This window comes from Rhincodon typus, chromosome 8 (genome assembly GCF_021869965.1).
Source record: "Rhincodon typus isolate 14 chromosome 8, sRhiTyp1.1, whole genome shotgun sequence".
Classification (NCBI taxonomy): domain Eukaryota; kingdom Metazoa; phylum Chordata; class Chondrichthyes; order Orectolobiformes; family Rhincodontidae; genus Rhincodon; species Rhincodon typus.
In genome coordinates, this window is record NC_063339.1 from 37,705,968 (window position 1) to 37,730,910 (window position 24,943).

The following is a 24,943-nucleotide window of genomic DNA, read 5'->3' on the forward strand; positions in this document are numbered from 1 at the left end:
ACACTCACCTTTACTGGCTCCATTCCCGCCTCTTTGACCTGTCTGTCTCCTCTCCACCTATCTTCTCCTTTATCCATCTTCTATCCGCCTCCCCCTCTCTCCCTATTTATTCCAGAATCCCCTTCCCCTCCCCCATTTCTGAAGAAGGGTCTAGACCCGAAACGTCAGCTTTCCTGCTCCTCTGATGCTGCTTGGCCTGCTGTGTTCATCCTGCTCTACACCTTGTTATCTCCAATTTAATAGTATACTTCCTATAGCAGTGCGAACAGAACTGTGCACAGTTCTCCAGGAGAGACATCACCAATGTCCTGTACAATCCCAATATGATGTCCCACCCCTATACTCAAAGATCTGAGTAATGAAGGCAAGCACGCTAAACGCCTTCTTAACAACTCTGTCTACCTGTGACACAAATTTCAAAGAATTATGTGTCTGTGATAGGTAGGTAGCTTACTTGATTTCCATGCCTGTTCACTTATAGTGACATTGTGAGATTGACAAGAAATTAAGCCCTCAGCAGCGTGAAGGTTGATTCCCTTAGAAATGGGGTCAGAGTTGCAATTTCAGACTTGTTGCTCAGAGGCGGAAAGAGTTTTCTGGACTGTCTTGATATAAGCCAACACAGAGTTGTGAACACAGCCCAGTTCATAACAAAAACCAGCCTTCCATCCATTGACTCCACCTACATTTCCTGTTGCCTCGGGAAAGCAGCCAATACAATCAAAGACTCCTCCCATCCCGGTTATACACTCTTGCACTGTCTTCCTTTGGGCAGAAAATATAAAAGCTTGAATACACGTATGAACAGATTCAAGAACAGCTGTTATTAGACTTTTGAATGGACCTCTCAAATGTTAATGTTGATCTCTCCCTCTGCACCTTCCCTGTGGCTGCAACACTATATTCTGCACTCTGTTCTGTTATCTGTTGCACTTTGTATGGTACGATCTGCCTGTAGAGCATGCAAAACAACACTTTTCACTGTATCTCGGTACATAGAGTCATAAAATCATATGTGACCGCAATAAATCAAATCAAATCAAAAGTCATGTGATGCTGCCTAGTTAATGCTGAATCTGCACCAAAATTGACTCATTGGCTGATCCAATGTCATGTTTACTTTGGACCAAGTCCCTCCAACCAACATGACCTGCTCTAACGACAGACACTAATTCACTTCAAATGTCTCGAATTCGAAACGTAGTGCTTGCTCCGAACTCACTCTGGCATACGATGAGTCAGAACTTACGTAAAGTCTCCAAACGCTGCAACCAGAAAATAATCCTGTGCTTTTAACTAGCCTGGTGCCATCATCATACATACATACAGTGCCAGCTCTCTTGATGTCACAATTGGCAAATTCTGAAGGATAATGGATGCATAGATGTGGCATAGATGAGCTGAGGAATCCTAGCGGATGGTTTGATGATTTGATGGATGATTTGAAGGGGCATAAGTTGGCATGGGAGTTGAGTGGAGGGTGAGGAATGGGGTTTAGCTGGCATTTAAAAACTGTGTCAGAGAACCAAAGTCCATTCCATATCCACATTCCTCATTTATCCAAATGCAGCTCAAAAATTACATTGTGAACTGAGCCCCAGTGTGTAAAGACAAAAATGATAAAGTCACACTTGGATCAGGTGTGCTGTTTGCAAAGCTGCGAAAATGTGCAGGCCTCATTTTCCTGAGCCCAGAGGTTTGGCCCCTTTTTGTCTGGTTATAAATTTTAAAGTCCCATATCTGATTGGAGTTCTTGAGGTGATATTGGTTTGCCTGCATGTATAATATTACTGAATCACCTTCACATTGACACAAAATATACAATACACCCTCTGAACTTTAAATTCCTCTGAGTTTATAAATAATGAACCTAGTGCAGATTTTAAAGAGAATAGTTTATGTTGTATATATTTTTATGATAGGAATATTGATTATTTTGAAATGAGACAGCCTCATGTTATAATAGAATGAACAAAATAAAGGGCCAGATGTAAGTCTTCTGATGTGGTTTTTAACATTTGATGTGAAATGGAGGGAAATACTTACAGGCAGCGGAAGGATTGAATCAGATAAGGATGTGGATTTTAAATTACAAAGAAAGTCATTTCCAGGGTCTTTGGAGTGGTTTTGTATTCAACCTTGTGGAGTCTCACTGAAAGTTATCGGTCGACGTGAAGCTGTTATCAACAAATATAGTCAAATAGTGGGATGTATCTTAAAGACATTTGTATCTAGATCAAAGAAACCTTTTCTAATCTTGTATAGATCAGTAATGTTAATAAGAAATTTATGGCATCCCACTTTCAAAAGGACATTAAATAACTTGAACTGTTTCATAGATCAGTGAAGTTCCCAAAACGTTGAGACCTTTACAAACAGCATGTAACAGAATTCAACCACGCAAAGACATGGGGAAAAGGTGAAGAATTTTTATGTCAGGGCTGGAGTCTGGGGGCTGTGCAAACACTTTCCCGATGTGCAATTGTAACAGGCAGCTTTGCCTATTTTCAGCAGCTTTTGTAAAATGGCAGTTGACTTTTCCAATCACTGAAATTAATAAATGAAACTACAGGAAAACCAGCACTGAAATTGACTTCCTGACAGTTGTACATCAAGAGGTACATCCCTAAAGGATAGCACCTTCCTTCCATTCCCCACAGACCTTAAAACCCACCCCTCTTGACCCCCTTCTGAGGTCCAAAAGCCATCCCCACCTCACTATGTGAGTCAATAGACACTTTTTCTTGGCTACAGTCCTGGTGATGCCTACCACCAGGCTCTGGTGTTCCTGGAATGTTTGGAGTTTCCAGCCAATCAGATTGATCCACTCTGCAGTAATTTAGCCCACCCACAGCATGTTCTGGCAATGGAGCAAATTTCTTGCAGGAATGATGGATAACCACCAGAATTTCATTCAGAATCTGGGATGAGCCACCTGCTACTATCACCAAATCCAACCCTCCCAAATACCTTTTAAAATATCAATGGAAATGGAGCATGTCGCAAGTAAAGATCATAGAATCCCTACAGTGTGGAAACGGGCCTTTTGGCCCAAAAAGTCCACACCAATGCTCAGAGCATCCCACCCAGACCCACCTCCCTATAACCCACCTAATCTACACATCCCTGAACACTATGAGCAATTTAGCATTGCCTATCCACCTAGCCTTCACATCTTTGGTGGGAGGAAACTGGAGCACCCAGAGGAAACCCATGCAGATACAGGGAGAATGTGCAAACTCCACACAGACAGTCACCTCAGGGTGGAATTGAACCCAGGTCCCTGGCGCTGTGAGGCAGCAGTGCTAACCACTGTGCCACTGTGCCACCCATGGTCCAAGATTGGACCAATTATTTTCTACAGATTTGGTAGATGAGTGAAACAACTTTTAACGAAGACAGTCAGCATGGCATTTCAAAAAAGAGGTAACTACTTTGTGAGGAATGAACTTTGAACTGATAATTATAGACTGAGGTGATCTGATGTTGTACTAGAAGTGATAGTTCTGCTCTGCTGGGATTGGGTAGTGGATCCTGCAAGTATCATGTCATGAATAAATGATGGAAATGAGTAGAAAATCATCAAAGGAGGTTAGATATGTGGTAAAGTTCATGACACTATGGATTGTACATAGTGCAAACTTTACCTTATTCTATTTTGCAGAACAACTTAAATAAAATTCCTTAACTCGTGGTTCTTAAGCTGTTCTAGCCTAGTTAGCTCAGCAGGTAGAACATGAGACTCTTAATCACAGGGTTGTGTGTTTGAGCCTGACTTTGGGTACTATATTTACTTTATTTGCAAAAGGCGTTTGATAAGGCATCACACATAAGACTACACAATAGATAAAAGCCCATGCCGTTGTGGGTAGTACATGCGCATGGATGGATGATTAGCAATCTAATAGAAAATAGAGGGTTAGAATAAGGAGCATTTTCATGGTTGGCAACCTGTAACTCGCGGAGTGCCACAGGGATCAGTGCTGGGCAAGAATTACTTACAATATATTTTAGTGACTTGGCTGAGGATATTATATGTACAATAGCCAGGTTTGCGGATGGCACAAAATAGGTAGGAAGGCAAATACCAAGACCTAAGGGGTAACCTTTTCACGCAGAGGGTGGTGCGTGTATAGAATGAACTGCCAGAGGAAGAGGTGGAGACTGGCTTAAAAGGCTTCTGGAGGGATACATGAATATGAAGGGTTTAGAGGGATATGGGCCAAATGCTGGCAAATGCGACTAGATTAATTTAGGATATCTGGTCGGCATGGACAAGTTGGACCGAAGGGTCTATTTCCGTGCTGTACATCTCTATGACTCTATGACACAGAGTCTACAGGGGGATATAATGAGGTTAGATGAGTGATCAAAAACTTTTCGGATGAGATATAATCTAGGAAGATATAAGGTTATGCACTTAGGCAGGAAGAAAGGAAGATTTAAATATTATTTAAAGTGTAAAAGATTACAGAAAGCTGTAGCACAGAGGGATTTGGGAGTCCCAATGTGTAAATTTCAAGAGCAAACATTCAAGTACAATGCATAATAGGCAAGACAAATGGACAGGTGGCCTTTATTTCAAAGGGAATGGACTATAACAGTGGGGAGGTTTTGCTAAAACTATATACAAGACTACTAGTCATATCACACCTGGAATACTGTGAATAGTTTTGGCCCCCTTATCTAAAGATATCCTGGCATTGGAGGCAGACTGGAGAAGGTTTACTAGGTTAATTCTGGGTATGGAGGGATTTTTTACAATTGGAGCTTGTGTAGCTTGGCCCTGTACTCATTACAGTTTAGGAGAATGAGAGGAGACCTTATTGAAACCTTATTAAGACAGGGTCAATGCACAGTGGTTGCTTTCACTTTTGGGAGAGCCTAGGACCAAAGGGCATTATGTCAGAATAAAGGGTCTCCCATTTAAGACAAAGATGAAGAGGATTTTTTTTTTCTCCTGGGGGTAATGTATCTTCAAATTATATTCAAAGCTGAGATGGATAAATTATTAATCAGTAAGAGAATTGAGGCTTACGGGAGGAAGGCAGAAAAGTAGAGTTGGGGATTATTAGATTAACCATGATCTCATTGAATGGAAGGACAGACTTGATGCGTTGAATGGCCTAGTTCTGCTCCTATGTCTTTGGTCTTGTGGCTTTTAAGTTAACAAAACAGCTACCGCATCAAATTTCTTCACTATTTTCTGTTAAAGTAGTTTATGCTTCTGCTTTGAATTAGTAGTCCACATCTTTGAACTAGAATTTTCTGCCTATTGACTGTAAAATTAATTTTAACCAACTTGACTAAAAAACCGTGTGTTCTTGCTTTATAGATGTCTGCCAATATCATAACATGTTGCTGAGTAGTGCTCCCAGGAACTAATTTTTACTGTACTTCCAGTCTTCTGCCCTGCCACATTTTCTTATCTTTAAGAACCTTCAATCATGGAATAACTTGTTCTCATTTTCCCAAGTCTGAATGAAAGAACACCTGCAGCTGAAAGCTTCAAATTTTTGCCCCTTCTAAATGGGTAATATCATTTTTATGGAAGATACAGGCAGATGTTTTTGCATGGCTGGAGATGAGGTGAGATAATGTCCTTTCAGAGGCTTGTAAAGCAGAGTAAATAGGTCCTTCAGCAAGAATGTTGCTGTGATTTTTAGTTAGCAAGAATCTACTAACAGCTGTCTGTATTTCCTCCTTTACACACCTAGTCTTTGAGGTAGATGCTAATATCCTTCAAAGTGGAAAATGCAAATTGAGTTTACTTCACAGCAGGTAGGCAGTGGGAAAATGCTTGTGAAATGTAGAAATGATTGAGCAAAACACTTCTCAACCTTGCATCAAAATTGTCAGACTGCTTTTTGCATGAGATTGTTACTTTGATCCAGAAGAAAACAATTAGGTAACAACAGCACAACTAGCATTTACAAAGCACACAAAGAGGTGTGATCAAGACATGGATGGCAAACCACAGAAAGAGAGATTGGGAAGTGTCCAAAAGGGGAAAATTTGACTGTAGTCAAGGCAACTGAGTAGATGGCCTTCACTTTAATGATAATGATGTTCACGAGCTCCTCACACTTGATAGGGAAGAAAGGTTTAAGGAGGTGGTGTCTAGTGTAAAAAAGAAGTTGGGAGTTCCAATTTATTTTTCAGGATGATTTTGAAGCAGTGGGCATCAATGGGAGCATGAGCCAGGCTTTTAATTTGCAATTATGCATGACTTGTGATGAGGGACATAATAAATTGATTAAGTCGGTGATGAAGAGAACAGTAGTAGAGAGGTTTCAAGAAACAATAAAGTTGATGGGATGGCAGTAAATGATTTGGAGGATTTACAAAGATATCTTGTCCAATTAACCATAGAAAATCAGTGAACTTAGAAAGTGAATGTGACAGATTTGGAAAGGTAAGTCACATTATGCATATGTATGGAAAGCCAAAGTATTCCTGTTAACCTAAGTATATTTGGAAATAGATATTATGTGCAAGGATTTACAGCTATCAATTTGAAATTGTCTTAGATAAATGTGGTAAAGTCATTAGTGTAATAGACTAGACTATTACAAGTTTAAAAATGGTTCTGAATTGTTGGTGCTGAAATTTCAGCACAATAGACGGTTCTTTAGTTGATATCTGAACATTGACAATAACCAATCTCCATTGCAACTATGATGGGATTGAAATGATTGCAATATATTAAAGGTACATTGTTAACCATAGAGTAACTTCTTTAATTTTGTACTTAAAATGTAGATTGTGGGTTTGCAACTGCATAGTTATTTTTTCAATTCTTTACCACTTTTTACTGGACAATTTTGTTGATTTTTTGCTCCTTCAGTGATATCCAGAATTCAGAACAATGGATGACTGAGACCTGTACCCTTGATCAAATCTTTCCTTCACAAAAATCACTGCACCTACAGTGTCAACTTAAAAATATAAAGTCCAATAACATTGCTAATATTATGTAAGCAATTGAAGCAGAATTATGTAATTCCTTAACTCCCTTAATATAATTCCTTAATTCTTTCCCTGTTTGTACTCAGACATTTTGTTATATTGCTACTTTTTTGAACAATAACAATTTATATTTACTCGTATTTATGGAACCTTTAATATAATGATGTGTTCACTTTTTGATTGGGAAGTGGAGCTTTGTTTTGTTGCTATTCTCCCATCAATCTCCAGAATCAGTGACTCATGCTGGGTATAATCTTAAACAAACTGAACATTCTAGCAGCCATTCCTCATGCCAGAGCTGACCATTAAGATCTTGATTTTCAATCCATGGTTGTGAACCTGAAGCGCAGAGAATTTTTTGGGTATTGACCCCATGCCACATCTGCATTGCTCATAGAATATGATTCTTAAATATAAAAATGCCCAAATTGTGCCAGTGTTGAGCTTGAATACCCAATTAGTGGCACTGGGCATTAACCAGGAAGCAAGAGTTGCCTGGAAGCATGATTACTAAAGGTACATGGCAGCCATGATGAGGTCTGCCATTGCCTTGTAGAAAGGAGGAGGCAGTGCATTAATGGGTTAATAGCATAAACTGGCATTTGAACAGTCAGATGGTCCAATGTGAAGTGACGCACATGAACCAGTGCAAGATCCTGCAGATACTGAGATATGCCATCCCATAACAATAATTTTAATATCTCTTCACATTAAGCCTGAGAGCTCTGCACTAACATACAGTGATTTGCATATTCAAAATTATCTTCTCATCCTGCCCCAATAACACACTCCTCAAAGAGCTTAAAAGGCCATTAATTGGAGGCAAGCAGATGTCTAACTCCCTTCCATACATTGAGAATCAGTGCACATCCCAGAGGCATCAGAGAACCTTCTGAGAATGTGATTTTAAAATTACATCAGTATCTATTTCCAACCCCATCAGCAATTGAAAGTCTCGTCCATATGAGTTTGAGCATGCTATTGTCTTGTCCGAGAGTGTCGTTGCATCAGCATCCCACATGTTTTCCAGCATGAGATTCTGGCTACTGATCAGGAACAGGAATCTTCCCTGATCTCCACCCTAATCTGGGGTCATAGATGCTAATGATTGCACCTCAATGACTTCTTTGATTCAAATGAATTAACTCTGCCCATATCCAGAAGTCGAATAAGAACTGAGGATATCGTCATTTTGGTAACTATAACAAAACACAGATGCTATTACATAATGCTGCTTCAAATGCTTGCAAATTAGTAATGTTTGATGCCCAGTGCATGACATTCTCAGCTGTACTCATGACCATCTGCGGGCAATAATTGTCCTGGGACATAATAAGTGAGCCTTAGTTTGGGCAGATTCCATGTCGAGCATTAGTTTCTGTTGCAGCTTTGTACTGTGTAGGACTTAATCTCCTTCTAAACCATGCACCAGGATACACAGGGGGCTAACACTCGAGTGTTTTTGTACTGATAGCTGCAATATTTCTGCACTATGGAGAAGTAATGACAGCACAGGGCTTTGGGACCCTGAAAGCTGAACATCCATGAAACAAGTTTAAAGGGATTGTATTGCTAACAGAAAAAAAAATAACCTAACTGTAAGGAAGAGGCATTTGCCTGTGAATCATATCCTTAGTGGGAACATTTTCACACTTCAGAAGGTAGCTATGAACTACGGGACTGTGACTGATGGGTTTCGGATTCGTAGGCATTGCCACAACAGTCTAGGTCAGAACCATTTAAAATTTGGTCACTGTGCCCTGGCACACCAGGATACCCAAGTGTATTCTTAAAACAAGTTCTTTGTTAATAGATCTGGCTGATTATTCATTGCTAAGGGCAAGGGCTATACCATAGCAATTTATCATTTCACATTAAATTGTTCAGGATGCTGCAAAGCTTATGTTTCCTCTGATGAGATTTTGCAACAATAGAGCTCCTTTGCAATGTATTAATGTTTTGGTAATACAGCTCAGTAAACCAGACCATCTCCTGAGCTTTTAAAACATAGGCACATTCAGCTCTTTGATGTTCGCTTAATTATGGGTTGTAAGTAGTTATCGGGTGCACTACCAACCTCCCAGTTTGTTTTTGATAACTGTTTTTATGCTTTTTTGCATATAGAAAGCCATATGATTTGTGAATCATTTTTATTTTGCAAGCTTAACTTGCTGTATTGAAGAGATTTAATAGCATCAAAATGGTAACTGCTGAGCTAATAAGGAGCATTTGAAATTAATCCAAGTTGGCTGATGATTTGTTATTTTTCTTTCAGGATCCAGGATTTTCAGCTTTTATGTTTGACAAGCTTCAAGTGCCTGACTCTTCAAAACGAGGTCGAAACGAAAGTGAGAGCCGATGTGAGATTTGTGCAACGCACCTGAATCAGCTGCGAAAGGAAGCCATTCAGATGGTGCACACACTCGGCCAGTCAAGTCAAGAAATACCTGAGCTATCACATAGTTCCATTGCAGTGAGCGGCATTTCATCAAGAATTGCTTCCCAAAGCATGGTCACCCTTTCATCACAAAGAGACTGGCCCCTGGTCACAGGACAAGCAAACAGACAGCCTGGAAAATCAGGAAATGCAATCTCAGGCCCAGAGAGAAGGAAGGGCCTTGGCTGGCCTCAGGCAGGCAGCCTTTCAAAGTCTAGTGTTCAAGTGACTGTTGGTTCCAGTGGCTTGAGCAATGCCCTGAACTCAGTCACCATTCAGGCTCAGCAGTACCTTGAGGGTATGTGGAGTATCTCTAGAGTGAACAACTTTCTTCCACATGCCTATTTGGTGAGTATTTTTAAAACATTTATTAGAAACAGTATAATACCTGAAAATCTAAAACTTGGCAGTTTGAATATTTACTATTTACTAACGTGAACATTACCACAATTGAGGGAAAAAAAAGCAGTTTTTTTGACAGTTTTGAAATTTTATGCGTAAACAAATTACAAGACTAGAAATGCAGAATACGTACCTGCCATGATTCCTCAAGTCACCTTGAGAGACATCCAATTGTGGAGGAGCCATAGTTTCCTCGAGTTAAACTTAGGGGTGACTGAATCTGTTGTTTTTGGCTCTCCGTACCATTAATTCTTTCATTCTCTTCAGCCATTGTCTTGATTTGAACCAAACACCAAACTAAGTTTCCATCCACATCCTTCTGTTTCCCTTCTGGTCCATTGCACACCTGTGACATTCTTCACCTCACAATTAATGGCAGTGCCTTCAGTCATTCCAGCCCTAAGCTCTCAAATTCTATCCCTAAACCCTTTGTTTCTGAACTTATTTCCTCCTTTTAATACTCTTCATGAAACTTACCTCTTTGACCAAATATTTAGTCACCCTTTTTAATATTTTCTGCTTTGCTTAGTGTCAATTGTTCTCTGATTACACTCCTGTGAAAGTGCCTTAGGATGTTTTCCTACTTAAAGGTGATTGTTGTGGGTTACTTTGAGTTTTGACAAGTAAGAGAATAATTTATCCCTTAGGCAATACCTGGGAAAATGTGTTAAAGAACCTACACAAATCCAGCACTGATTTTTTTTCAGGTACAATTACAAGTAGTTCAATTTCCCTTCATTCAATTCTCTCCCTTTTAAAACTCCTGTCCTGAAGTTGGCAGCTAATACTGAGAAAAGATTATTTTGGCGCTTTTGATATCTTGTCTGAATGGTTATTCACACCCCAAACTGAACAACGAGTGTCAGCAAGTCAGTCAATTGTAAATGCATAATTGTTGAGCTTTACAACCACACACATGAACTTTCCAGCAGGAGTTACTTGATAACAATTATGTGTATGATATCTAGTTATTATACCACTCAGGTCCTGAGGTATTGACAATTATAGAGGGCTCTTGACAACTGGACAGAAATCGGTGTGGATTGAATGTGAGACCATCTTTATTTCATTGAATCCCAACAATGCAGGAAGAGGCCATTTGGCTCATCAAGTCTGCACCGCCCTCCGAAGAGCAACCCATTCAGACTCAGATCTCTACCGTATCCCGATAACCCCACATTTATCATGGCTAATCCACCTAGCCTACACATCTCTGGACACTATGGGGCAATTTAGCATGGCCAATCCACCTAACATCTTTGCACTGTGGGAAGAAACCAGTGCACCCGGAGGAAACCCATGCAGACACAGGGAGAATGTGTAAACTCTACACAGACAGTCACCCCAGGCTGGAATCAAACCCGGGTCCCTGGCACTGTGAGGCAACACATTCACATTGTCTTCCACACATCCTAAAGGAAGCTTGTTTTAAAGATTAACTTCAGATAATTTGTAGAGTTGATGAAATTAAGAAAATAAAAGTGCAGTTTGGTATCTAAATAGTTGGCCCACTATCAAATTTGGGCCATGTTTGTTGCCAGCATGAAACGACAAGTGGGGTCTAATTTACAGTGCTGTTAGTTTGGAATAATAAGGCCAAATATACTGATTGCAAAGTTGAGCTCCGAAAAGTCTGTAGTTTCATTTCTACAGATACTGCTTTTAGGAGCAAAATAGCATCTGTGCCACTCCTGCAGACTTCTTTTCATTCTGTGACAGTCTGTTATTGCCTCAACATTAGAGCCATTACATCAAACCAGAAGGTGAGTGTTGAGTGACCCACGGCTCTCCGCTTAACGCCTAGTGTATGTCCCTGGTCCACATCTCAAACAAACACATTATGAGACCGTGAAAGTCCCCCTGACCACTGGTATCCACAGCCATGATATCAGCATTCTAAGTCAGCATGACAACAGATTAAGATTTCATAACCTCAGTCTGAGATTCCACCCCAGCACTCAGGCATTGGGTGACAGTAAAAGAAGCATGATGTTAATGATCATTCATTGCATTTTGGTGGGATCTACACGTGTGCTGATTGGGTTGGCCAGCACTTTCATACAGGAAGATATGAGCTCCAAGCTCCACACAAAGTTCCCTGTCAAGTTAGAGCCAGGCGCCTCCATGATCCTTTACAGTGAGAAAAGTAGTCTTGGTTGCAATCCTGCGTCACTTTGTGGCATGAAAAGTTCTTTCAGTTGTTGAGGTTGATAGAGTTGAAATGTTTCACACAACCTTTGATTGATATCCTTATTGATGCTGTGTCAATACATGGAATCTTGTTAAGCTCTGTGTGCATGTGACCGAACTGTATTTAGTCAAGCATATCTCAAAGTAGAATTTGTAGAATAGTAATGTATTTGATTTTGAAAATAACTTTCCTAGAGAGGCCGAGTTCTTCTTTGCATGACCAGAGAGAGAGTGAAAGTGTGCTTGCTCAAGGACCAGCTGAATATGTCCAGGCCATCCGCTCTTGAGCTATTCCAGCTAGATAGCTTCAGATCTAGTTTACTGAATCTGCTTTATTCACAACAACGACAGTTCTGAGGAAGGGTCACCGGACCTAAAACATTAACTCAGATTTTTTCTTCACAAATGCTGCCAGACTTGCTTAGCTTTTCCAGAAACTTCTGTTTTTGATTCTGCTTTATTCACTGGCCAAATAGCCAAAAATGAATGAAAATGTGGAGGCTATCTTCTAACCCTACTCTCACAATATTCACTTGTGGATCTAGAGGAATTTCTTACTTTCTAGTGGGATTTGGAAGGCAGCCATGTGTATTGAAAATAGTCATCTGTGAGCCTGGACTGCATTGCACTTTGAAATTTTACTTGGATCTTCACAAGTAGATGTTGTAGTCTTGAAGGTGCACTTTAGTGCTTTTTAACAGATAATTTCCTATGGTTTGCAGTCGGTACGGACCATGAAATTCTTTTTGAGTTGTGAAGTGTGCAACCTTGAGTATACAGAAGACTAGAGTGTAAGTTGAACTTTCTGTGTTGAAGCAGTTTGGCTGGGCTGTTGTAAAGACTTCAGAGTCAAAGAAGTAGACCTGTCATCTATAATAGACAGGCTTTGAGGTCTCTCTGACACCCTTTCTGGGATCCATCTGGGTGCAATGTGGTAAATTTGAAGGAATTAAAATATTAAAGAACACAATTACTGCATGAAAAAGCATTTTTGGGCAATTGAAATATATGTTGGTGATCTTCATGCTGTATGTATGGTGTACATTAATAGAGCAAATCCCTAAGAGGAGATATCTTGGTTGCAATATTTGGAATATACAAAGATAAAAAGTTAAAGAAAAGAAGGTATCATTGTAAGTTGCGGTGTAGACACCTTCTATTTTGTAAGATCTGGCTTAATACATAGAACATAGAACAGTACAGCACAGTACAGGCCCTTTGGCCCACGATGTTGTGCCGATCTATTAATAATACTATTTGACAAGTATTCTGATTCAAAGAAATTGATTTGGCTCATATCGATTCGACATTTTTTGTGGTTGAAAATTAAGCCTCATGTTCTTATTGCTGCCATGAGCCAATGGAAGGTTTGTGTCATGCGCATGTTTAGTTTTCTCAGGAAGTACAATGTCAAATGTAATACAGAGACAATGTGGTAGATTTTTTATGATACAAACCATATGTTGTTGAATTGTATCCTGGCTGACAGATAATCCAAATGTTATTGAGAAAACAAAATCTACCAAAAGGAGTTCTAAAAGTTGTCAGTTCCTGTCATTCTGGGGTAAGATGTACAGACCAATATCCATTCTTGGCAACAAGCTCGGAGAAATGCTTGGCACACGTGAACTTGGAAATAAGTTATTTTAGGGAAAGAATCTTGTGTGGACCTTTTACTGCAATATTCAGTTGCTTTGAATCTAAACATACATGTAGAAATGCTACCTTTGTTTCCAAACCTAAGCAATGAGTTGCATCAGTGTGATGCTCAACTTTGCAAATAACATTGATTTATATCATGGAATCCAATTCCAGTTTGAGCCTGACCTCAATGTGAGGAGGATTGATGCTAGGTTGGACATCAACTTTCAGGCCTAATATTGCATCACATTTAAAGTTGCCAAGAGAATCAAGTTGTCGTAGTAGGGGTTAGCCAAATCAATGTTGTGGTCAGGAATTGGTAGCGCTGCATTGAGGTGAGGTATCTGTTAACTTATGGATCGTAATTAATTGTAGATCAGTGCAAACTGTTAGACTAATGATTGATGGCCCTACTGTACCAATGATGTAGAATGTTTCATACTGAGGAGTCATTTTAGCATTTCAGACAGATAATAACAATGCAATTGGATGTAAGACTCATTGTAAACAGTTAACCTATTGTCTGTGGACTACATCACATTGTGCCAGTTGCCTGAGGATATCTCATGATTGTGGTGTATCAAATTGACCACATGTACTATATGACTGGGATCTGCAAGTTATCTCTTGGCTAAATAAATCTAGCAATATTTTGAACAGTTTTGTCTAGTATTTTAAGCTGCATTTCATTTGGGGGTTACTTTTCTGAATCTGAGTTCCCTTCAGCTCTTGTTCTTTTTTTTCCAAAATTGGACACTATTATTCCTGATTTTTTAACAAAGAGTGTACTCACAATCATTCCTTCCATTTTTGCTTGCCATACCTTACTGCATTTGTTGCCTGTGGTCTTGGTTGCTAAACGTGACCTTCAGCTGTTAGGATAGTAAGTTTTCACAATTGCTGTTGATGTTTTCTTCTCTTCAGCCTTGGAAATAAGTTATTTTAGGGAAAGAATCTTGTGTGGACCTTTTACTGCAATATTCAGTTGCTTGCTACAAGCTATACAACTTGCTGTCATTAGCTTCCAGTACTCACTTGCTTCCATCATGATGTGATAATGTTAGCCCTTGTAGCATATATCACAGAGATTCAGAAGCTTATTGAGACTGATATCTGAAAGTTTATTTACGACTCACTGCATACACAAACTGACAGACTTACATGCACAGCCTGGGTTGAATGCTTACTTTTATGAAAATTAGAGCATATACATAGTTGTCTGGCTGACTAGCTAGCTAACAGACTGGCTGCTTTTCCTACTGTTTCATAGACTGTGTACACATAATACCTTTTATACTAGAATGTCACGTTGTGACTTCATCTCATGTTTAAATATATATTTAATACTAACTTCAAATTTATAATGTCTTTTTGAGATCTGTACAATAACACAACAGTGAGTATTTGAAAGGAGAAAGGTGCAAAGTTGCACTGTGATTATGGAAGTTGGAAGACAGTAAGAGATGCATGCTTAAGCCATTTGCAGCTTGCAAATTGGAATAAATTGTGGGAGAACAAGGAAGTGGAATGTGAAAAGGTGGAGCCCTTTGGAAAATATTGTCATCCTTTACATTTTTCAACCCCACCACCAGCCTTGGCCATGGTCACTTCAATGGCAGCGAGCACTGTGTGGTCTCCATGGGAGTAAGGAAATGCAGCCATGCCTGTCTCCTATAGTGAGCTGCTGCTCCAACTGTTTATGGGCTTGTGGTCCTCCTTAGAGTGGGAAGTGTATTTGGGCGATGTGCTGTCATGGTTGAATAGTTAGCAGCTTGCGCAAGTTCTGAGATATGACTGTGGGGTTTGTAACAGTGCTAAATGTGTGAGGGTGAGGTGAAGCTATGAGTGTGGAGCATGAGTGGAGCTTGATAAAGGTTGGTGGTTCATGGATAAAGGGCATGTGGTGAATTGACCAATGTATGAGGCTGATGGCTGATTTGTAAGGATATGATATGTGAAAATGCTTGCACAGATCACGGCCATTTACGAGACATTATCGACTTGTGGCACTGCATTCAGGGCTGGAGCTAGATTGTTGATTTTGACCACAATGGCTGTCTCCTCCAGCTGTCTCTTTAGTGTTTATTTGGAGGGTCTCTGATCAGCTGAGGGTAAAATATCTCTCCCTCTCTCTCCTCCTGTCCACTTTTTGCAGGAAGGCCTTCAGTGTGCCTTCAGGAGTCTTTACATTCAAGCTCTGGTCTGTTTCACCATTTCTATTCCTCCTCCTGTTTGTAAGCTCTTCAACGAGTTTGCCTTAGCCAGAATACATTTCGCCTCCAATTGACTACTTGCTGACTATAAATGGTGACAGCCCTGCATGAACTTGGGCTCCTTGCTGTGCTATTTAGCATTTCCTGTCTGCACACTGCAGACATTTCAATTAGCAGGCAGCACAATGATTGTGTGCTGCTAGCATTATGACGAATGGGTGCAGATTAATTACGCATTGAGATATCTGTATTTGTTACTGAATTTTATCTAACCTCATCCGCCCTCATCTAGTTTGATACATCTGGAATGCAATTCAGTTTCTAAAGTGCACTATAATCATAAATACAATGGGAAATGAGGATGATGTTACTCTGTGTGCAACAGTGGAGCAACCAGATTGCTAGATGATGTTGGCAAATGGATAAGCCAGATAGCATATGTAGGGATCTTTTGCAATTGTAGTGTCATTAGGGAACTATTATATCACTAACGCAATAAAGACATTTTGGATTCTCATGGCTCCTACCATCTGCTATCAAAGGAGAAGCTGCATACATAATTTTTAAAAATCTTTCAACTTTCTTTTCCTGCATGTAAATTTTGATGACATCTTCTTTGAATGCTGCAGAGCTGTGCATCCCATATTCTAAATACATTGATTTAAAAATCCTAACTCCTGTGTTGAAAACCCTTTATGCATTTGCTCATCTTTGTCCTTATTTTTAAAAAATCTTCAAACTCTTGAAACCTCTGATGCCCCTGTATTCCTTCAACTCTGGTCCTCATCCATTTCTCACTTTCTTCACCAACCATTGGTGGCTATACCCTTAGCCAGCTGAGTCCCATATTTTGGAAATCCCTCCTGAAAATTCTCTTGCTTCTCCACCACACTCTCCACCTTTAAGATGCTCCTTAAATCCTCTTGACCAAGGATTTGTCCCCAATCCCACGTATCCTAATGTTTCTTTCTTTGGCTGGGAATCTACTTTTGTCTGATTACACTCTTGTCAATGTGGAATGTAAAACTAAAGTGCAGGATCAGACTAATTGGCCCTTCTTGCCAGCATTCAATAAATTCATGGTGATCTGGTGGTGGTCTCAACTCTATTTTCTTTTTGGCACCACTTTAAGATTTGACTCCCCTGTCTATCAAAAATCTAACTAGCTCAACCTCGAATAAGTATAATGACCCAACTGTTTTCTGGGGAAGAGAAGTCCATAGGCTAATGACTAATGAGAAAAAAGATTTTTCTTCATCAGTGTTTTGAAAGTGAGATTTCTGATTCTCAAACTGTGCCACCTAGTTTCTCCTACAAGGGGTATTATCCTGTCAGGACTCACCCTGTCAAGTTCCCTTGGGACACCTTGGGGCATTTTATTACATTAACGGCATTACTTAAGTGCAAGTTGCTGTTGGAACCCATTTCTGTTTATCAGGACTCTTTCCAATAACATGAATAACTACACAGATCTTTCTTCATGACTGGTGAAGGTGATCTATGAGGTAACTGAAGACATAGGAACTATTACTTATGTCAGCTGCATTCAAGTTTATCAAGTGCAGCATTGGAGGAGATTACATATGCTGGCAGATGGCATTGGACATTTGCATTCTTCTCTACAATAACCTGACGCTTTGCAAATTCCCTTAACACTCCTACCTGCAGCTGTCAAGGTTACCATGGTGCATTTTTATTCATTAGGGCTTTTCCAGGGATCAGCTGCAGAACTGTGTGGTATCTCGCAGCTTGCACCTTGTTATGCTATCAGGCAGGTCATGAATGATTTATTGCAGAAGGCACATGGCTACATCTATTTTTGAGCCAGATAGATGTGTGCAGACACAGAGGTTATTACTGGTGTTTACTGCTATTGATGGATTTCCTTGGATCTGTGGTGGTCTTTATTGTCATACTCTTTAACCAAAGTTCCTAGTTCACATTAGCCAGACATGTCTTCATATTCTTGTAACTGACTTTATTTAAGTTTAAAACACCAACCTTAGGTCTACAATTCTCACCTTCAAACTGAATGTGCAATTCAATCATGTTATGACCACTGCTATCAAGAGATCCCTTTACTGTGTGGTTATTAATTTATCCTGCCTCATTGCACCATACCAGGTCTTAAATAGCCTATTGTATGATTGGCTTTAAACATGCTGCTCTGTGAAATTATCCGGAAAGCAGTCTATGAACTTATCTTCTAGGCTAACTTTGCCAATCTGAGTTGTCCAGTCCATATGTGGACTGAAATCAGCCATGGTTATTGCAGGACCTTTCTTACAAGTCCAATCATCTCTTTTGTTCTACAATGCAATTATACTGTTGAAAAACCTATAAACTACTCTCACAAGTGACTTCTTACCATTGCTATTTCTTACCTCTTACCAATATGATTATACAACATGATCTTCAGACCTAAAGTCACATCTCACTATTGTATTGGCATCAACTTTAGTCAACAGATCGACCCACAACATTTCAGAACATTCTGCCCTTTCAAAATGCCAAGTTTTCTTGAATATTCATGACCCAGCTTTGGTCACCTTTTTAGGCACATCTCTGTGATGACTATCAGCCTTACTTTGATATAAGCTGACAATTAATTAATTTTATAATGAATGCTACACACATGCAGATATAGAGCCTTTAACTCTGTCTTTTTACTTTTTTTGCTATATCTGCTGGAATACTGGTAAGTTTCTACAATCTGCCCCTTTCTTCCACATTCTCTGGTCATCATTGCCTATGATTATTAACTTGTGCTACTACCTTATCCTTTCCCCTTAATTAACCTGTCTGTCCTCACTTGATCCTCACTCCCATTATTTATTTTAAAGCCAGTCTCTGCTGCCTTAGTTATACAACTTTTCAGAGCATTGGCTTATTGTGGTTCAGAATAGAATATCAAAAACAGTGAGGGTTGTCTGAAAGGGTAATAAAGAGGAGAAAAATTATTTATGAGAGAAAGATAGCTGAAAATAATAAAAAAAAGTAAGAGTTTTAAAAGGAAAGAAAAAACAAACTGAACGTTGGCTGTATAGAAAGTGAGTCTAGGGAATTAATAATTGAAAATAAAGAAATGACAAATGAATGGAATAATATATGTACATTGGTCTTCACCTGTGGATATTACAAGGAATGTTCCTGAAATAGCTGTACATCAGGAACTGGGAGGAAGGGAAGAACTCAAGCAAGTTAAAAAAACTTGGTAAGTGGTACTGACCAAGTTGTTGAAGCTTTTGGCTGAAAAGTCCATGAAACCTGATAGACTTCACTCTCTGGTCTTAAAAGAAGTGGATAGTGCGATAAATTGTTTGTTGGTTTTAATTTTCCAAACCTCCCTTGTTTCAGTGACAGTCCCATTAGATTGGAAGATAATGAATGTAATTCCTTTATTCAAAAGGGTAGGGAGAAAGAAAGTAGGAAACTATAAGCTAGTTAGGGTAACATCCATCATAGAGGAGATATTAGAAACTATCATTAAAGATATTACAGCAGGGCATATTGAATAACATCAAGGTAATTAGGCAGAGTCAACATGGTTTGGTGAAAGGGAAATCATGTTTGACCAATCTATTGGAGTACTTTTCAGGGAGTAGTCTGGTGTTGTGGATAAAGGGCAACAGGTGGATATACTGCACTTGGATTTCTAGAAGGCATTTAACAATGTACCACATCAAAGTTTATTATGGAAAATGAAAGCTTGTTGTGTAGGAAATAACAGTAAGTCAGCTGGCACAAACAAAAGATTAGCTGGGTAAGAGGAAGCAGAAAGTCTTAAAAGAGTCATTTTCTGATTGCCAAGATGTAGCCAGTGGATCAGTGTTGCAGCCTTAACATTTTGCGATTATATGAATAAGTTTGATGAAGGAACCAAAAATATAGTTGCTGAATTTGCTGACAACACAAATATAGAAAGGAAAGTAAGTTGTGAAGAGGACATAAGGAGGCTAAAGATGGATATAGATAGGTTAAGTGAATGGCCAAAGATATGGCAAATGGTGTAGAATATGGGAAAATGTAAAATTTTCCATTTTGGCAGGAAAAATAAAAAAAAATGATAAAGTTGCAGAACTTTGAGGTGCAGAAGGATCTAGGTATTCTTGTGCATGAAATTCCAAAAGGTTGTTAAGCAGGTACAACAAGTAACAAGAAAAGTCAATAAAACGTTATCACTTATTTGGCAGGGTATTAAATACACACTTGCTTTGTGCAGTGGTGAGACTATATCTGGTGTACTGTGTGCGGCAATAGCCTCCTTATTAAAGGAAGAATATAAATGCACTGGGGCAGTTCAGTGAAGTTTTGTCAGACTAATACCTAATAATGTCTTGAGATGAAAGGTTAGGCAGGCTATGGTTTTATTTATTGCAGTCTAGCAGATGAGGAGCAATTTGATTGAAACATATAAAGCCTGAAAGGATCTTTTCAGGGTTGATGCAGAAAGTACATTTCCACTTGTGGAAGAATCTAGAACTAGGGTCACTGTTTAAAAATATGGGGTCACCAGAGATGAGGAATGATTTTTCTCACAGAATATTTAAAAGCTTTGAAACTGTCTTTCTTAAAAGGCAGTGGAAGCCAAGTCTTTGACTATCTTTAAGGTAGAGATGGATAACTTCTTGACAGGAACGCGTAGGGGCAAGATTTATTGGTAGTTGGTGAGAATGTGGTGTAATCACATCAGCCAAGATGTTATTGAATGGCAGAACAGGCTCAAGGGACTGAATAGCCTACTGCTATCCTTAATTCAAATTTCATATGTATGCTTTCAGATGCAGAAAACTGGGTCATCCCCATTCTGGTGGTGTGCCTTTCCAGAATTCCTTTGGAACAGACTACCCAATAACATCCTGGTTGACAATTTGGCCAATTCTGATAAAATACTAAGTTCTTCAGTGTCTCTATGCTATCCATGCGATCTTTCAGGTTTTTGACATTATTGGGCCACTTGCACAATGCTTCTGTGAGTTCTTGCATTGTGTGCTGATCACCTTCTGCCTCTAGTTCTCGTTTGGTTCAGGCAGCCAAACAGCTTCCATCGGTCAACTTCTTTGCTGGAAATGCTTCCAACTTGAGGCTAGTCAGGCTGAATGGATCAATTTTTCTTGTTATTTAGGCAAGTTACAATGGTCGCTTTACAATCATTGCAAACTCTTAAGAGTCCTTCTGAAACATTCTGAAAAACAATTACAGATTCCACAGATTTTAGAAAATTGCATTGATCTGAAAAGATGTACAGTATGAAAATAAAGGTAATCACAGATGTTTAAGCATGCTTTGCATCTCCATGGTGTTCTTTTTATACATTGGGTAACTGTTTATAGTTTTATGCAGTGTTCAGACAACTTTTACATGAAGATTTAAAGACCTATGAAATTCATGAACGAAGAAAATGTTAAGATGTGAAGAATTTGCCCTTTTATTCAGATACATCACTGAGATGAAATACAGTAGCTGTATGTATTATGTCATTATGTAGTCAATTTAAATTTGTGGCATAGGTGATGAATTTGATATATCTTGTAAAAAGATATTGATTTATATTTGTTAAATTCAGTTTGTTATTTATGACATTGTCAAGTGTTATTTCATCCGTTCACTGTTGTTGCCCTTGTTTAAATTTGATTTTGTTTGCTTGTGACAGCAGCAATGAGAAATGTGGTCTTGTAGTTGACTTTGATTGTCGAAAATAGTCTCAGGAGAAAGTGGTATCCCATACATGTTATTACACTGATCCTCAGGCCAAACCTGTTGTGTAACCTTCCATTATAAACACACAGTAGACAACACAAAACATCTGAGGTTGAAAAAGTCGAGGTTTAAAAATTTGTATGTGGCATTGGGGCCAACCTTCTGTTCAAATAAAACCATATTTCAGGCCACGACTTGCAGTAAATTACTGAGACACTTTGGCTTGGACCTTTCTGTGAATTTCTCATAAATTCAATTTAACGTAAATTAGAATTGTATTTGTGTAATAAGATTTATGTTTTAAAGTATTTACCAGTTGAAGGAATCATTACTTAAAATTATTTTTGGAACTTTAAAGTCATTTGGGCTGCTTCAGTATTGCATTTGTTGAATATAATTTTAAAAATTTTGTTCTGTGGTATCGATTTGAATCTGCTGCTCTACCAGTAATTGGTATTTAATTCAGATTTAGCTCCATGAGTCAATCTGAGCGCATTGGTTATATAAAGAGAATTTAATTCAGCGCTGAGGTAATATAAGATGAGCCAAATCATTCCATGATGTAAGTGTTAGCCAATAAGAACCCCAAAAGATAGTCAGCAAAGAGGCTGCCATTATGGAATCATGACAAAAGCTGCCAGATCTGCACACGCATTCTAATCCTGTTTCCAGCACAAAACTTGTATATTGCCAACCAAAATAAAATGATTTGCAGACTAATCTAAACTGGTTATATCTACAAATAAACACCAAGTATACTGTAGGCAATGTGCAGTTATAGATTATTTGCTGGAATTTCCTGGAAATTTTCAGTATAAGTATGGTGCGAATGTAGCATTGCACCAATATTTAATCAAGAGAAATTGTATATTAACGGGCATTTGCTTAGTGTCTGAAATACTTCTAAGATAAGTATGGTGATTGCCCCTGCAGCCTATTTACATATCCCTGCCTAATGAAAAAGGCCACCTTGTATGATTTTCCTTGACTTATGCTAACGTAGCTCCATACCTGAAAATGCAGGAGCAGCACAAGTTGGCTGAATGATGGGCAAATAAGATTTCTGGAATTTGACAGCAAATGTCTTTGTGAGTGAATTTCACTGAGTCCTGGACTATACTTAACAAAAGTATTGCCTGCTTCCACCATGCTCAATGTTGAGCTTTTTCTGCCCCTCAAGTTCAGAAGGACTAAGCAGCTGGAATAAAATTTGCTATTGGCATGCCCCTATTCTGCATAGTAATGGGAGAGGAGAAACAGAGGCAAGACACTCTAAGAGTGAAACATCATGACAGCAGAATAACACCATATTTTATTTATACAGTGTCATGCCTCTGTCTGCATCACAGGAACACTGTAAAACCACACCAAGCCACATATGGGATCACAACTATTCTCATTATACATGACCAATCTGCATGAAGGAACTGAGGGCATTGGTGCTAAGTTTGCAGATGACACAAAGATAGGTGGAGGGATGGGTAGTATTGAGGAGGCGGGGAGGTTGCATAATGACTTGGACAGGATAGAAAAGTGGGAAAAGAAACGGCAGATGGAATACAATGTGGGAGAGTATGAAGTTATGTACTTTGCTGGAAGAATAGAGGAGTAGACTATTTACTATTTGGGGAAAGGCTTCAGAAATCTGAACCATAAAGCGATTTGGGGGTCTTAGTTTAGGATTCTCTTAAAGTTAACAGGCAAAGAGACTTAAGGGTTCAGGTACATAATTCTTTGACATTTGCATCGCAGGTAGACAGGGTGTTTGGGAAGGCATTAGTTTGCTAGCTTACATTACTCAGACCTTTTGAATATAAAGCGTTGGGACATCATGTTGAGGTAGTACAGGGCACTGGTGAAGCCTCTTCAGGAATATTGTGTGAAGTTCTGGTTGCCCTGTTGTCAGAAGGATATTATTAAACTGGAGAGAAATCATAAAAAATTTACCAGGATTTTGCTGGGAAGGGAGGGTTTGAGATATAAATGTAGACTGGAAAATCTGGGACTTCTTTCACTGGAGCATTGGAGGTTGAAGGATAACCTTATTGAGGTTTTTGAAATCATGAGGGGCATAGAAAAGGTGAATGACAATGGTCTTTTTCCTAGGATGGGCAAGTTCAAAACTAGAGGTCATATTTTTAAGGTGAGAGGGGAAAGGTTTTAAAGGACATGAGGGGAAGTGTTTTTACACAGAGAATGGTTTGTGTGTGGAACAAACTGCCAGAGAAAGTGGTTGGTGTAGGTACAGTTACAACATTTAAAAGATATTTGGATAAGTTCATGAATAAGAAAAGTTTGGAGGGATATGGACCAAGTGCAGGCAGGTGGGAATTATTTAGTTTGTAAGCATGGTCAGCACGGACTGGTTGGACCGAAGGGTCTGTTTCCATGCTGTGTGACTCTGATAGGTTCAGTTGGCAGTAATGAAAGCAAATGCAATGTTAGCTTTCATTTTGAGAAGGCGAGGATACAAGAGCAGGGATATACTTCTGAGGCTGTAGGAGGCTATGGTCAAACCAAATTTGGAATATTGTGAACAGTTTTGGGTTCTGTATCCAAGGAAGGATGTGTGGGAGTTTCAGGATGCTCAGAGGAGGTTCACAAGAATGATCCTGGGGATGAAGGTCTTGTATTTTGAGGAGTGTTTGAAGATTCTGGGTTTGTACTCCTTGGAGTTTAGCAGGATGAGGGGGCATCTCATTTAAACTTACAGAATACAGAGATGCCTGGATAGAGTGGACATGGAGAAGATGTTTTCCTGAGTAGGAGAGACTGGGATGCAAGGGCACAGCCTCAGAGTGAAGGGACAAGCCTTTAGAACTGAGATAAGAGGGAATTTCTTCAGCCAGACTGCAGTGAATCTGTGAAATCATTGGCAGAAGGCTGTAGAGGTCAATTCAGTGATTGTATTTAAGACAGAGATAGGTTCTTGACTCATAAGGAGATCAAAGGTTACAGGGAGAAGGCAGGAGAATGAGTTGAGAATCATAAAAACCATAATTGAAAGGCAGAGCAGATTTGATGGGCCAAATGGCCTAATTCTATGTCTACGGTCAAAGAACAAAGAATAAAGAAAATTACAGGACAGGAACAGGCCCTTCGGCCCTCCAAGCCTGCGCCGATCCAGATCCTCTATCTAAACCTGTTGCCTATTTTCCAAGGATCTGTATTCCTCTGCTCCCTGCCCATTCATGTATCTGTCTAGGTACATCTTAAATGATGCTATCGTGCCCGCCTCCACCACCTCCGCTGGCAACACGTTCCAGGCACCCCCACCCTCTGCGTCTTATTAAGATAGGTGATCAAAAGTTTGATGAAAGAGTTACGGTTCAAAGGAGGCAAATGAAGTAGAGAGGCTAAGAAGTTTAGTGAGAAGATTATGCAATTTAGG

The 24,943-nt window shown here is 39.3% G+C and overlaps 1 protein-coding gene across 1 annotated transcript in view; it reads left to right on the forward strand.

Moving 5' to 3' along the window:
• The window catches only part of kif26ab (kinesin family member 26Ab), a 177,970-nt gene that overhangs the window by 71,289 nt on the left and 81,738 nt on the right, over positions 1-24,943 (forward strand). The window contains exon 3 of the mRNA XM_048600411.1: positions 9,245-9,754. Within this exon, the coding sequence (XP_048456368.1) occupies positions 9,245-9,754 (510 nt within the window). The remainder of the gene's footprint in view (positions 1-9,244; positions 9,755-24,943) is intronic.